The sequence below is a fragment of the Nelumbo nucifera genome, chromosome 3 (assembly GCF_055504915.1).
Source record: "Nelumbo nucifera cultivar China Antique chromosome 3, China Antique-T2T, whole genome shotgun sequence".
Lineage (NCBI taxonomy): Eukaryota > Viridiplantae > Streptophyta > Magnoliopsida > Proteales > Nelumbonaceae > Nelumbo > Nelumbo nucifera.
The window spans coordinates 23,866,109-23,882,575 of record NC_142651.1 but is presented as its reverse complement, the minus strand read 5'-3'; the positions used below and the strand labels follow the sequence as shown (position 1 = coordinate 23,882,575).

General features: G+C 34.6%; 1 protein-coding gene across 3 annotated transcripts; it reads left to right on the top strand.

Annotated features, from left to right (window-relative positions):
- The first annotated feature begins 2,174 nt into the window (after nt 1–2,174).
- LOC104602455 (chloroplastic group IIB intron splicing facilitator CRS2-B, chloroplastic-like) lies at nt 2,175–14,509 on the top strand. 3 transcript variants are annotated; one of them, XM_010266165.3, is made up of 9 exons: nt 2,175–2,516; nt 4,805–5,009; nt 5,159–5,243; nt 5,884–5,951; nt 8,544–8,594; nt 8,708–8,781; nt 13,001–13,059; nt 13,160–13,236; nt 14,209–14,509. In XM_010266165.3, the coding sequence occupies exons 2-9, from the start codon at nt 4,809–4,811 to the stop codon at nt 14,323–14,325; spliced, it is 732 nt and encodes a 243-aa protein (XP_010264467.1). In that variant the 5' UTR covers nt 2,175–2,516; nt 4,805–4,808; the 3' UTR covers nt 14,326–14,509. The 3 variants fall into 3 exon arrangements, with proteins under 3 accessions (XP_010264467.1, XP_010264459.1, XP_010264449.1); XM_010266157.3 differs by having other exon boundaries at nt 2,175–2,567; XM_010266147.3 differs by having other exon boundaries at nt 2,176–2,585.
- Nucleotides 14,510–16,467: the final 1,958 nt, after the last annotated feature.

The following is a 16,467-nucleotide window of genomic DNA, read 5'->3' as shown; positions in this document are numbered from 1 at the left end:
TAAATTTCACTAGGCTTGAATGGTCACATACTAGCCCAACTATTGTTGCAAGTATTTTAAATACTTTACATGCTTATGGAATTGACAATAAACTATTTTCTATTAGTTTTGACAATGAGAGTAATAATGATTCAACAATAAATATTTTAAAATCTCAATTAAAATCATGTTTAAATAATAAGTTATTTCATATCAAACGATCATGCAACATCTTAAATTTCTGCACTCATGATGCTTTAAATATTATTTCTACTCATATTTCTGAAATTAGAAATTGTATCATAAAATTATGGTTTAAAATATAAACATTTTATATTAGATGCACATAGATATGGAATTCTACCTATGCTATGTTAGAAAGTTGTATACTTCTCATAAACAAATTCTTAGTGATTTTTATAATGCAAAAATGCCTATTGATATTATATTTGAAGAAGACTAGAAATGTCAATTTGTATAAGAGATTTTTTAAAATATATTTTATGATGCAACTAATGAATTATCATGTATTTATTATCCAATTAGATGTAATTTAGCTTATCAAGTAATGATGATTAGTGATTGTTTTGCAAAATATAGAAAGAATCCACAATTTAAAAGTATTGTAAAAATAATGAAAAATAAATTTAAAAAATATTGGGAGAATGTTTCTCCTCTTTATTGCTTAGCTACAATATTAGATCCTAGGATTAGAAAAGATGGTTTCGATATTTTACTTGAAACATATTTGTGAAAATATAAATATTGAAATTGTAAATAAAAAAATTAATAATTTATTATTTGAAATGTATAGTTTATATGAATTTGAATAAAAAGAGAATAATAAAAATTCTACAACTTGTACAACTGCATCTTCTACTTCTGAATTTGAGTCTAATAGTAGATGAGAAAAACTTTTTTATTTAATAAGAGACAAAAATCCATTGCCTTGACAATAAGTTCATTTACTGAACTCAATTTTTATTTACAAACAAATTTTTCTATTTTAGGTGATTCTTCCTTCACCTCGAAGGGAACACATAATTTTGATATTTTATCCTAGTGGAGTGAACATGCAAAAAATTATCTAGTTCTCGCCACCATTGCACGTGATCTACTAACCCCTTTGGGATTTACAATTCCATCAGAGTCTTGTTTTAATGCAGGTACTAGGGTGTTAGATAACAAAAAAAGTTGTATGAATGATGAAAGTCTAGAGATGTGCATATGCTTTAAAGATTGGCTGGATGTTGAAGATAGATTATAAAACAAAGGAGGGCATGATACTACATCTTATGATTCACCTGAAGCAGATGATCAAAGTTAATAACAATAGGAGAAAATGATGAAGTCAATATTTTTTGTATACTTAATAGTTATATAGCATTTTTTCAAATTATTGTAAATTTTGTTTTAATTTTATTTAATTTATTTGATATTTTTTAATAACGCAATTCTTTATCTTCAATTTGTAACTATATTGTATTTTTATATTTTATTAATTTATTTCATTTTCCAATTTTCATATTTCATTCATCCAACCATTGTATGCTTTGTATCATTCAAATTTAAATGAAATAAAATTCTTATTTTTCTTTCAATTTGTTATTCACTTTGAAATTTTGCCTCTTTGACTTCTTATTTGGTTAAGTATTTTTTTTTTCATTTCTTTGTTAGATTTTTAGTTTTTCAAATAATTCTCAAAGGAAAGTTAAATATTTTAGTTTTGCTAAGTAAAGAAATAAAAAATAAAAAATGTAAAAAAATAAAAAAAAATCAATCTGGCTCGATTCGACCCACACCCAAGGTATGGCCTGTGGCCCAGGCCCATGGCATGACCTATAGTCTGCCCAGCCCAAGCCCGCAGCACGGCATGGCACGGGCTTAGGCCATGGACTGTGCCAACCGACCCTAAATTATCTCTAGAAAGTGTGGCACAACACGACACGACCTGTTTTACACCTCTAAGAGCGATAATGTTTGATCAGTTATAAGTTTTTCTATTATCATATTCAAACTAAATGAATTGTGATTTATGGGGGCTTTAGCCCAGACGTCTGGCCCATCATCACAGGTCCAGTCCTGCGTGGTTGGTTAGACCAGGTTTGATATATACGGCGTAATCCTGCTTATTCGGTGTGATATGGGTCTTTGACTAACAAAATATAAATGAAGAATATCCAAGTAAAACAATACAAGACTATACGCCAAAAATTAAAAATTCAATGGCATAATGAAAATACTGCCTTATCTGCTCGACAAGCTGAATCATTGGCAATCAGAGAAAGCCTGCTGTTTGTCTTGAAGGAAGGTTGGAACAGAGTAATCTTCGAAACCGATTGCTGTTCTTTGGTGAAGAGACCAAATGCTGGTTCTCTGCCTCGTTGGGTCGTGATCTTGAGTGCTATTTTGTTCTGGGTGATATCTTGAAGCTGTCTAAAGATCATCAGTTCTCATTCAGCTTTGTGGGCAGAAAAGAAACTCTGCAGCCCATTGCGTTGTTAAGAAGGGTTTTTCCGTTGACTGTTCTTATTTTGGTTCGCCTCCTGGTTGGCTTTCTGCAGTTCTAGAGGACTTACAGTCTTTTGGTCAAGCTAGATTCTCTGGTTAATTTATCTGCTTTGTTTTCTTTTTCCTTTTCTTTTAGTTGTTTTTTTTTTCTCTGTGTTCTCTGGATGTTTGTTTTATTCTTCGTTCAATTAAATTATCTTTTCTACCAAAAAATGAAAATACTGTTGTGGTCCTTGTGGATAAAATTGTTCATTCCACATGCACATTGATTCTTCCCTATCTTCCACTAGAAATAAAATCTGCTCTGCTCTTCTAGTCTTCTCGCTGGTGAGTGGCGGGAAGTATTGGAACCAGATATTTTCTGCGGGAATTTGACTGAAAACAAAACACAATTTAGGATTACTGCACTCTCTGAATAACATGTAGAAGTATCAGAGATTTGGTTTCGGAGGCAAGGCAAGATAGGTTTACTTCGAAACAGAACTTCCTCCCTTTCTCAATCTAGGCACGCACTTCACAGAAAAGTTTGATCTAAGACTTCTGTTTTGCGTCTCTCTCTCTCTCTCTCTCTCTGTGGTGTTATTGGGTTTGAGGAAGGACATATATTCAGAAGAAATGAAAAGATAGACCATAATAGTTATCGGTTATGGGTCTCGTATGCATCTTCTAAATTTGCTTGTGGATCCATTTCTTATCTATTCCTTTAGGGTTCTTTTTTTATAGAGTTTTTTTTTGGTTAACTTTATTTTTGTGAGTTCATGGGCCATTTATGCTGTGATGGTTTGTTTTGCTGTTATTTGGATTATTGCCAATTCTTTAACTACAATAAAGAAAAAAGTATGCAGTTCATGGGCCATTGCTGCTGTGATTTCAGCAACTACACTACTTTTAGTACAGTATATGGTTGGTGGGGATTGTGGATGAAAGAGAATCAATTTGGACGCTAATTCTGATTGAGCAAAAACGTTTTAAATCATTGTGTACTTTAGAAGGGACAAGAGGAAATTGTTATTTTCGCTAGAAGTAGAAGATTTCTGGACGAACCTGGTGATCTTTTCTAAGTAACTATAGAATTAGAGATAATTTCCAGTAGTCATGCAGGATTTTGTTTTGGATACATGTCTGTCTGGCTTACCAAGCTTTCATGGTTATGCTATTGTGTCACAATTGATATTTAAAATCCAAGCTATGAAGCTGTGTTGCTATTTGAACCAACCACAAGATCCACCGCATGCTCTGTAGGCATTTAATAAATAAGGAAGAAAAGGCAACAACAATTACTTAATTTTCAGATTGTATAGTATGTGATAACAATTTGTCTTGCTTCAGTTGTTTCTTCTCCAATTCTCGTGGCTTCAATATCATAATTTTCAGATTGTATGGTATATTAATTTTTTTAAATAATTGATTGCAAAATCTGAAAACCCATCAAAATAAACCAATAAAGACACTGCCAACTAACAGAATGGAAGCCCAGGTGGAAAAATGGCATAGCATTTAGGTTGTGCTTGCAAGGTACCATTTAAACAAAACCCTAGAACAAGGATGAGGAAGATCATACTTTTGTCACTCCACTAGTAACCTAGTTGGACAGCAGAGTTCTGTGGTGTTCAGTGATCACTTGTTTTCATTCTCTAAACAATGATCAATGGTGCTCTAAACATTGGTTTCTACGTGACAAATGTACATACTGTAAATGAGCCTGGAAGATTTCCATGTTTTTTTATGAGATCTCAAGCCAAAAGTTGATGAATCTTTTATTGAAGCTTTTCCAATAAGGGCTATTTTGAACTTCTGATTTCATTTTCTTTGGCTTTCAAAGTGGATGGTGTTAAAATGAAAAAAAAAAGTGTAATTTTGAGCTTTTGGAATTTTGAAATCCCAAGGCTCAAAATCTGTTGACTGTTGTCTAACCATTTGGGCCTAGGTTTAATTTGATTCGCTTTTTGGAGTAAGGAAATTAACTCCAGACTAAAAGGAGGTGGATGGTCTTTATTTCCCTCCTAGTGTCATTTAATGCCTGCAAAGCTCTGTTGCTAATTTTCTATAACTCCCTTCTAAGAAATATTCCTTTTGTTAATGACTTCATAGAGTTCATTTTAAGTCATTAACAGGTAATCTCTGTCAGCCATCCCCATTATTGGTCCTTATGGATATTGGATAGTGTACACCAATTGATCTATACATTTCTTTTCTATGTTTTGATTCTTACTGTCTTCTTTAGTCCCATATTTCTGTTGAAAATGCTAATGTGGTGTTTTCCATGTATGGACACCTCCTGTACTGACAGACTGACCCCGTATCTCTGTCACAGGTCAATGTTGCATGCAATTTCTGCCACCAACACTTCTATACACTACTGGAGTACTCCTACTTTTCCCAGAAAATGTGTAGTTCCTGCCAGGCTTCATATATCTGCCTCATTACCAGATGTGGGTGGAGTTAAAGTAGAGTATACACCGTGGTTGATTGTTGGATTAGGAAACCCTGGAAATAAGTATCACAGAACTAGGCACAATGTGGGTACATATTTTTGAGAGTATTTGTTTGAACTCTTTCTCTTTAAGTTTATTGATTAATCCTCTTTCTTTTACTGTTCTCAAAGAGATAATATATGAATTATCTATCAACTTTCCTTCTGATATTTTGGCTAGACACTCTAACCCAGGTTGGTTTCGAGATGATTGATCGCATTTCTCAGAAAGAAGGAATTTTATTGAATACAATACAGTCAAAGGCTTTAATAGGAATAGGTAACTCTTCAGGTTTATTTATTTTTTAATGTTTCTTTCTATCCCCTCTTTTATTAAGCATGGTTCTTTTAACATTGTCTTCTATACTTTTAAGTCAGCATGCATCATTGTTGGCTATGATGGCCTATGATGCCCCATAAACAGAAACTAATACTGACATGGATAAGGGAAATGGGGATATAACTCTCCATTTCCAAAGATCTTAGACATGAATAAGAGAATGTGTTTTCCATTTGTTATACTCCTTTCATCCTTTTATATCTAGTTTTAGCTAAGTGTCATTTTCTAATGCATATATCTTACCAAATTTTATTAAACTACTAATGTATGGTTATATGCATATATTATAGTTTTATTTATCAAAGCATGCAATTTTGTGTATTTTAAAAGTGTTAACGCTATAAAGTATACTCTAGGAGTGTCAATGCAGTATCCAAAATACCGGGTACTAATATTTCCAATATCAGTATGCTAAACAATTACAGTTACACGGGTATCATTTTTGATGACAACCATGTAAAATCTACTAAAACTTTTGTATTATAGTTCATCGTTTTATTTCAATTTCATGCATAATTTGCACTGTTAGAGCTCAGTTATGAGTTGGTGGCCATTCAATTTCAATATCTGATCAGTGCAGGGTCCATTGGGGAGGTACCAATTTTGCTGGCAAAACCTCAGGCCTACATGAATTTCAGTGGTGAATCGGTTAGTTTTGAATTGTACTTCTAATTTGACATGCCTCTCTGCAGTTGTCCACATGCATGTTCTTGTACTTGTAAAGAACAAGACCACTTCTAAGCAAGTATGCCCATATATTATGTGATTATGTCATCACTTCTAAAGGTCATGAATGCTTTGCTTCTTCCTTAAATTGTTTAGAAGTTGATAAAAATTTGTTGAAAGACTTAAATGTGAAGCAGAAAACAGGAACCTTCATTGCATTAACCATGTTACAATATTTTGAATTGATTTTTGACGTAGTTGACAAATTGTAAATGCACTTATATGCACGGAATCTACTTTGGTCTTTTCTTATGGTTTTGTAGGAAAAATGAGTCACTAATCCAAATGTGAATTTCTAATTTCTCTACCTTTTTTGAGAAAAGATTAGCTGAACGCGATGGCTGTGGAACCAATGATAATATTTCATGCCAGTAATAAAATACATGGGACCCACACTTCTCACAGTGGGGCCCATGAATTTACTCATTTCCATATCTAAATTGTTATTCTACTGTTTTTTCCTTTACCAAAATCAATCATGTAATTTATATAGTTCCTTATCTATAGGTTCTATACAGGTTTTGGTGTCCATCTGTGGCCCTGAGTGTTAGGCAGTCAGTTTTTCTTTTTTTTAAAAGGTGCACATTGTGGTCTCCCATAACAAAGACCATTTTGGGTTGAGATCAATTAATTATTTCTAGTCAGTTCAGACCAAAAGGCAGGTCAAGAAGCCTAGTCCAATAACTAGTCAGTTGATGGTCAAAATGAATGCATCACTAATTAGTTGGCCAATACTAATGGTGCAGTCAACTAATGGCTAGTTGTCCTAGTCAACATAGTCAAGGACAAATTAATTTTAAAGTTTTATTTGCTTCTCTTTATCTTGGATTCATATATGGTTTTATTTCATTATATGCATACCGGTTGCTCTAAGCATTTATGATGGAACATGGTTGGGTGATGGTATATAAAATAGAAACAAGGCATAAGATGAAAGAACAATGAAGTAGTTCTTCTAGTTCTTCCAATCAGTGGTTTGCTGGTATGGCATTACCTGCAGAAGGAGTCCACATGAAATAGTCAAAGATGTAATCCTTCCTTGAAAAACAAAGACTGTCACTCCCTATCTCAACCTAACCAAACTTCTTTCTTTCTTGTCTGTAAAGCAAGACTCTATTGACTTATATATGTTATTAGACATTTTTTTTTTTGTTGTTGACTAGTTAATGTCTAGGTATTGACTAGCCACAGCATAGCCTAGGGAGGCTAAAATGACCAGCCATTGGCTCACTGCATTGACACTCCCTGCATTTTATGAAATGATACATAAAACTGTTTCTGCATTAATGGTATCTCCAGTTTGCTACTATTAATATCTGTACTTTTCAGACTATAACATAGTTGTCAAGGCGAGGCCTAGGCGACAAGCCCTTGGAGGCTTGTCTTGCCTAACTGCCAAGAAGTTTTGTACATTGTGTTATAAAATACTTTTATATTCTTAATTTTTTTAGATTATAATTATAAAATAGACATTATTAAACTAAAATATTCATTTTGTGTGTTTATATACTAATTTGTTTTTATTATTTTCTTATTTGTTAGGGTTTAATCAACATAGGCATTGCTAAATGATGTATTGAACCCTCAGAGACTTAAAAACCTGAACCAGTAAGTAAGGAAGATCTTACAGTTTTGTCTAATCAACACATTTTCTTCTTCTTTTCTTATAACAAAAATAGGGGTTCAGCCCCTATATATTTTGAATCTTCTTTTCTTTCATATTTTTTCTTCTCATGAATATGTTGACTTTCTATACTTTAACATGAAGTTTATACTTTTCTTATGAAAATTATGGATAATTATTAAGGAAATATGGTTATGGAACCTAGGGAGATACCCTAGGATATATGCTTTTTTACTTAAAAAAAAAAGTCCATCACCTAGGTGATGCCTAGGCAACAAGGCACCTCCCTGTACCTAGCCTCGCTTTGGCACCTTGAAAACTATGGACTATAATATTAAAGATACTAGTTATATAAGCTAGATGTTTCCCATCTTAGAAGTTATTATTTGTCTCTGTTGGCCATTGTTGGCTGCTAGAGGATCCTGGATGCCAGATTTTGAATTTCTACTTTTTATATTTTTCTACCAATCTTTTCTACTTTGCATGAATTTAGATCAACATGTGTTGCATGTCCTAAAATTACTGATTACAGTGCTGTCAGCCAGAGTGGAAAAGCATGCAACTTTGTTTTCTTCACTGGATAGGCCTTTCTTAAAGAAAGGGTTGAACTGTGTAAATTCTTTCACAATATTAATACAAAAAATTATTAACTGTGGCATCCACATAGTTTCAGTAGAATTTATCTATGTTCCAAAATGCATTGCTATATACTTGCACAAGATGTCTATGATCTAGTGCTTTGTTGGAATGTAGATTATGCACTCACAAATTGATGTTGGATTTTACCTTTTCCAGTTGTTATGTCTAAAGTATATAGAACTGACTGGACTCATCTTTATCTCCTTTGCTTTCCTAAGAAATCAGTTCCTAAAGGATTAATCTATCTGCAGGTTGGACCACTTGCTGCATACTATCAAGTACCTTTACACCATATACTATTGGTACATTTTACAGTATCTGCATTTTCTAAGTTACATTTTAGTGAATGCCTTTCACATGATGGCCATGTGAAATATTGTAGGTAATGTCTGATTCTGGAACTTGGTTAATGTAGGTCTATGATGAGATGAGCTTACCAAATGGTGTCATGAGGATTCAACCAAGAGGAGGTCATGGTCATCATAATGGGTATGTGATTTGATATGTGCATGGTAGCATTCTCTGTAACAATGTTTTAAAAGGCATGAGGTTTATACCTCAGAGGATCACTTAAGATAAATGCTCAATAAAATGCCTTGTGTACCCCCTCTTTCTTTTATTGAAATCAGCTAACTTCTTTCAACATAATAATAACAATAATAATGAAATGCCTTGTGGCTGAACCTCTCACCTTGTTTTGCCTTGTTTTAAGAAAGTTGCTATGGTGCATTGACTGAATTAGATTTGCCATCACAACAATGAGTTCAAATTAACTTTTCGCTTTGCATTTTTATTAGTTTACAGTAACTTTGATTTTTCAAAATCATTTTGAGGTTTTATTTTACATTGAGAACTTATTAAATAGGTAATGGAAGATATTTGTGAACATAATGTCATATTTTTAACATAATGGCTAAACATCATTATAAAAGCAAAAGTAAATCAGACTTAGTAGTTTTCTATATCTTAAATCGTTCATCTATGTATTCTTTTCTAAATGCTTTTATACTTGTACTGTTGGTTTAAAACCAAATATTTGACGAGGCAAAAGTCTCATGCATAGAGGCTTATGCCTCGTGCAATTAGGATTCCTAGAGCCTTGATTCATACCTTTGCTTTTGAGAACTTTATTTTCACCATTTAGAAGGTTTGACTATTCAGGGACTTTAGACCGCTTTTATTTCCATATGAATAAATTATCTTTAACTTATACCATTACATGTGTATATTGCAAACCTTTATACCACCAGTATCTACTTTAGAATAAAATAAAGTTGCTCAAGGACAAGGTTTGTTCTTGGATTTTTTTTTTCTGAAAAACTGGAGTTTTTTATATTTCTTGGACTCTTTTGTATATGGGGTATGGGGAGTATATGTGCATCTAGGCCATCCTTGCAGTGTTATCAATCAGCAATTTGTTTTAGGTGTCTCTGAAGGTGAATATACAGATATATGCTCAATTAATTGAAACTTGAAATTGAAAAAAAAAAAAAAAAGGTAGAGACCTGGTGGACCAACAATACACATCTAAAACCCATATGGGGTATGGGGAGTATATGTGCATCTAGGCCATCCTTGCAGTGTTATCAATCACCAATTTGTTTTAGGTGTCTCTGAAGGTGAATATACAGATATATGCTTGTTAAAGTGAGCCAAATAGGGGTAGTTTAGTCATCTCATGTTTGTTAAGTACCTTGCTTATGTGGCAGTTTTATTAGAGATACTCTGCCCACACTTAAGTAAGGGCAGTTTAGTCTTTGTAAAGGTTATTAGAACTTAATAAACATTAGGGGGTCGAATGAACAGTGTACGAATCAGTTTTGACTAAACCCTCCTGTTCTCTCTTTCTCTTTTCTTCTTCTTGATCTTCTTCTTCCTTCTCTCCTGGTTCGGGTTACTGTAGCTGCATTCGAAACAATGCTCAATTAAATGAAACTTGAAATTGAAAAAAAAAATGGTAGAGACCTGGTGGACCAATACACATCTAAAACCCATATCCATGTCATATTGTGTTGATAATTTGGGGTAAGCTGAAGGCACCAATTATCACATGTTAGTCTCCTAGTTTGGGGATTCAATGCTACAACTCCGTGAAATTTAAGAACATCATGACTATTTTTTTCCCAACTAGCAATTGGTGCTTAGCAAGGCCTGGGGTAGCCTTTAAAAGTGCAGGTTCTGTGCTCCATCTCAACAGTTCTGGATTTTGGATACCTGAGCATGAGTTCTGTATTGTATCAGATATTTTTGTACAAATTTCATCTCAGACACCTCATCTAGCTATATCCTAGCCATATTCAAGTCTCATAGGGACCGAGAGCTCTTTTTGTAAGATGCTTAAGGAAAACAGTTTCCTTTGTTCTTTTATATATATTTAGGGATTTAGAAAAGAAAAATCTTTATAATGGTCCTCTTACATTGGAGCTTTCTCAAATATAGATTTTTTTTTTGAGAAAAGGTAAAGTATTTCATTAAAGAAGATAAGTAATTACAGGAGACCTGCACAGTAAGACACTGAGCAGGAAAACAAAGAAAACTTTATACATACCAAGGGCTTCTGTTCAGCTAGATACAAAAATATTGCAGTTGTCAAAAAAAGTATTGTACGGAGTGTTCTTGAATAATTTGTGAGAAACCACCCAAGAGTAAATTCTTCCCCAAAAAACTTTTAGTACTGAATCATCTGAATTGTACTTGTCCTCGAAAAGCCTCCTGTTCCTCATTGTCCAAATTGTCCATAGCACTACTGGTGGAATTACTCCCCAGATGACTCTTCCTTTTTTAGATAAGCCAGCTAGGTTCCAGCTCCAAAGTAACTCCAACAGACCTTTTGGGAAGCACGAGGACACCTCGAAGAATCTCAAAGCACGAGGACTCTTCCTTTTACGTAAATATGATCTAATGTATGTACTGTGTGTAGGCATTACTGCATGTATGTATTATGCAATAAACATTTACCTATCTGTCTATGCATATTTATTTCTGGAGATAATGACTCGTTTTTCTTGATAATCATTTTTAATTAAGTAAAGAATTGACCTTTTCTCACCTATGCATCACTTTGTCATCTGGATTTGCTGCATAATTATGATGTCAATGATTGTAATGGTTGTTGTGATAAGAATAATAATTATATTAATTATAGGAATAATGTCCTTCCACTTTTCAATATCTAGTCTCAGCTTCCTCATTATCTTCTCAAAAAGCCTAGGATTTCCTTTTCTCATGGCATGTGAACTATTATATAGAAGCATACAAGCTCACACCAATTTGTAAATTGGAAAAGTTAAAACCCTGTAGACATTTCCTAGTTTTCCTAACCTTCTAAAAGCAACTCAATTATGTCTATGACAATTGACAATGTCAGTAAGACCAGACTTAAATTCATAAAGATTCTGTTTTTCTATTTTTCAAATAATTCTAAAAATATTGAAGAATATCTAATCTGTTCTTGTGTGTAAGTTCTTATTCCCGTGCTCTTTTTATTCTGCTGCTTCTACATCCTTAATGTTTTAGTAAGAAGAGACAAGATTGTCCCTGTTGCTAAGCAACATTACCGCAATACAGCCCCCAAAAAGAATAGACTACAGATAGAGTGGAGACCTCCTACAGAGGGTGTGGTAAAGCTGAACTTTGATGGCAGCAGTCTAGGAAAACCAGGGCCTTCGGGTATAGGAGGGATTTTAAGAGATAAGGATAGAAACATCCTATCCCTATTTTCAGGATCAGTGGGAGTTGGCGATTCAACAATGGCTGATACTGGCTGCGGTGCAAGGAATACAGGTTGCAAACCAACTAGGAGTGGAAAATCTGATAATTGAGGGAGATTTTAAGGTGGTAGTGGGTTGGTTGTCAAGTCCAGAAACAGTTCTATGGGTCTACAGGGATCTTCTTAGGAAAGTTAATTGGTTCACAAGGAATATGTCAGTCACCTATCAGTGGGCAGCAGATTAGCAAATGCCATGGCTGATTCTTTGGCAAAAGAAGGGGTCTCAAGGGTTGAATTATTTTCTGCTACTCTATGAGTGTATTCTGTTAAGAGTTTGTTTATGCTCTCACCTCTAAGGGGAGGTAAGTAGGTAACATCTTGTGCCTCCTTTTAGGGTGAATGTACACTTCCTTTCTTATTATTAATAAAATCACTGTTCATTTATCCAAAAAAAAAAACATTACCACAATACAGAACAATGAATAACCCCTTTTCTCATCATAAGTTAAACAATTACTACCATAGAAAAGGTCTTGTATGGGGATCTCTAGGCCCAGGGATACAGGTTTAAATCTGATCTTGCTTATATGATCTAGTGGGCCAGGCAGCATTTTGCTGTATTTTCTTTTTTTGCTTATTGTACTGCTGTGGTTATTTTCCCTGCTACTATTTTCCTAATAGCAGGGGTTGTTTTTTATTAATAAAATTTATTTGATCATCATTAATGGTAACAAATTGCTTTTTAAAATGTAGGGGCAGTCTGCAATAGCAACTGCCAAACCCATTTTGGGTATTCTCAGACCTTGGGACATTTGTTTTTTTTTTTTTGTTTTTTTTTTGTACACAAATACTCAATGGTATTTCATATTTGTATTTAGTAATGTTACCAAACAAGGTTCTTGCACAACTTTCAGATACTGATGTGGTTCCCATATGTTAGATACTTGCAATGAAACTTTTTCTTGTTGTTGTTATGACCATTAGTTACACTTGTTTCAGAGTGAAGAGCGTGATGGATCACCTGGATGGATGCCGAGAATTTCCTCGGTTATGCATAGGTCGGTTATTCAAGTACAGTTACCATTGTTAATTGTTTATGTTCTTGACTCACTGAATCGCCCAGGCCCCCAGTATGAGACATTTCTATAATGCTTGTAGGTATTGGCAATCCTCCTGGAACAATGGACATGAGAGCATATCTGCTACAAAAGTTCAGTCCAGAAGAGAGAAAACAGGTAAACTTGCGTCAATGTTTGACTGATTTTATACCTTTGGATTGATCATGCTTATTTTTGAGAAGGAAAATCTAAATGGGAAGTCTCAGTGAACCCTCTTCAATGAACACCATCCAAATTAACATAAGATGGGATTTTTGTTCTGTGCCACTTCTTGAGGACAACATTTGAGTATCAGATTAGCTGGATGGCCTCTGTTGTGCCATCTCGAGATTGAACTTGTACTCTTTCAACACTGTAAATGGGTTAAGGCACATCAATCATATTACGCAAGAAATCCCTGTTTGGATCTTATCTTGTCTTTGATGTGATTATGGTAATGGTTGTTCCTATATTAGCTTAGAATCATAACGTATCAAGGGAGGGGGGGAAGCTTGGGCTCATATGGTTTGTGAAATCCTGGGTGCAACTTCAGGGCACTGACATGGATGCAGATACTCAATTTGATATGCTAAAATCATGTTTTTAGTTTAGGAGTTTTTTTCAAAGTTTGTTGTCTTCTTTAACACTGATATCCTGTAATGTAAGATGCAACAAAAATTCAAATACACGCTGAAGATTTTACAGTGAAAGTTGCTAAATATGTACTATTGTATACTTCGTCAACAGTATAATTTAACATTAGAAGGCAAGAGAATAATTTGTGAAAATAATAACTTTGAACCCAAAAATATCTCTGTGATACCTTATATCTGGTTACAGTGTCAATGTTATGTAGTGTCAACATAAATATACCAAATTGAGGTATCCATGAAGTTGTTTTTATTACACCTGTGTGCAAACTGGTTCTGGACATTAAACTTGCTAGGCTCAACGGTGTGCATGAGACATAAATAGATCATATGCATCTGAGTGTGTGATGTTTGAATCACCTTTAGATATTCATTGCGGTTCTCTAACTTGTTATGATTGTTCTGTAACTGTTGATCTGTTGCTGACATATACACGTAATTTGGGTTTGGTCATGTTTAGGTGGACGCTGCGCTTGAGCAAGGTTTAGAGGCTGTAAGGACCCTGGTGCTCAATGGTTTCAATAATAGCATCACTAGATTCAATCTGAGCCAGAAGTACAAGTACCATAAAGTTTGAATTGAAAACCAAATGAAACGAAGAGGGATGTAAAATAGTGCGGCAATTTCTATAATCAGAATCTGTTGTGTAGATGAAATTGACTTTTAAAAATAACTTATTTTATCTAACAGATAAAATATAAAAAACAAAAATATCGTGGACTATTCATTAAATTTTCGAAATGTGTTATATTATTTCTTTCTTTCTTTCTTCTTCGATGCAAAGAATTGGTCTGCCATTGGCTAACAAGATGAATGGGGAGCTTTGATAGGCCTTCTTCTTCAGTGAGCAAAAGAAACCTATCAAGGCCTTGCAGCCCTCACCCATAGGGGAAGTATTTGTGACAGTTAAGGGTGACAATGGACCGGTTTTGGATTGGACCCCATCCAGTCCAAAATCAATTTGGATGGATTGGACGAACCAACAAGACATGTTGGATTGGATCAATCCGGTCTAAAATGTTTGTTAGGTTGGATTGGACCTGGTCCATCTGTAATAAATTTATATTGGATTGGGTTGGACTAAGCCAATATCTGGTCCATTGATATAAGATAAGTATATGTATCAATGGACCAGATTTGGATTGAAACCAATCTAAATCAAAGTGAATTTGAACAGATTGGACAGTCTAGACATTGAATTGGACCGATCCAAATTGGTCCAAAACATTCATTGGATTGGATTGGACCTAGTCCATTTATAATGGACTCACATTGGACTGGATCGGATTGGACCAAATCCAGTCCAATTGACACCCTAGTAACAGGAAAGGCAGACTTCTGGATGGTGAAGTCGGAAACAAAAATGAAAACTAGGATGGACTTGATGAGATACAGAGGGAACTGGTTGCTGTTGAGGTCATCGTATGTTGGCATTATAGGTTTTACTGTTATTGAAGGGCATGAAATAGAGAAAATAAATTGGAAGCAAGCAGAGTTTAAAAAACGAATTCGCATCAGCACCCCACAGCACATCCCAGCCGTGTATTGGGAACATCTCCCAATGACAAATACGGGAGATCTTTCCAATACATGCTGAGATATATGCATGTGGGGCGCAGATGTGAACTCTTTCAAAACTAGCAAAGTTGTTATCGCTCTGCAGATTTTACAACCTTCGCCTGAGAATTGAGGAAGGTAGAATACTAGAATCTTCTGTTTTCTCAAACCAGTCCACCAGAAAACAGAGACAAAGTCAATATATTTTGGGAGAATGATGGTTCAGCCCAGGGTCAGAATTTGTAGGCCCAAAGTACTGTTGGGGTAGGTGCCAGTTCGGAATTGATACCAATTCACGGGTGGGCATTGATGCATAGAGTGTGGGTTGTTGATATTTTGAATGTTTATAGCTTTGCAGTGGAAATCAGAAATCTGCATTGGGCCTGTCCTTACTTTTCGGATATATTTTATCCTTTTCTTTTTTGAAGTCTTCATTTTGAGAGAGAGAGAGAGAGAGCAAGGAGTTATCGCCTCTCTGAATCTTCCACCGGGAAGAGTAAAGGAGAGAAAATGAGGGGGTAAAAATGGGATTGTAAAAAATTAATGGTCATATCAAATGCTGTGTTTGGTTGCAATGGGAATTTATTTGCACTGATACAAAATCATGGTAGTGCAAATGATTTTGGTGCGAACTATAATTTATTTTTATTTCAAAATTTACCTTATTTGTTTGAATGCAATACAAATGAAGTAATAAAAAACCCGGAGCAGAAAATATGCTCCTGGGAGAAAATTTACCTTATTTGTCTGAATCTTTTCATTTGCACTTCCATGCATTTATACTCATTCAAATAAAATTGCACTTCCATTCAATCTCCTGGGAGAAAATATGCAGACCTAAACATCAGGGTTGATTGGGCTTTAGAAGAATGGGGGAGTTTAACGAAGTTCTATTTGCAAAACAAGTTTGGAGATTATTCTCCTCAGAGAAGGGCTTATGGATAAAGTTACTAAAAGAAAAATGGGTCAAAAACAATTCAACTTTCAATCTGAAATCTTCACCAAATGATTCAGGTTGGTGGAAGAAGGTGGTTTCCACGTTGGACAAGATGAAAAGAAATTTGTTTTGGAAATTTCAGAATGGCAATTCCTGTCACATCATGGACCCTTGGATCCCAACCTTAAGAGAGGGGGCTCCTGAGTTAAGGAACCGACATCAACA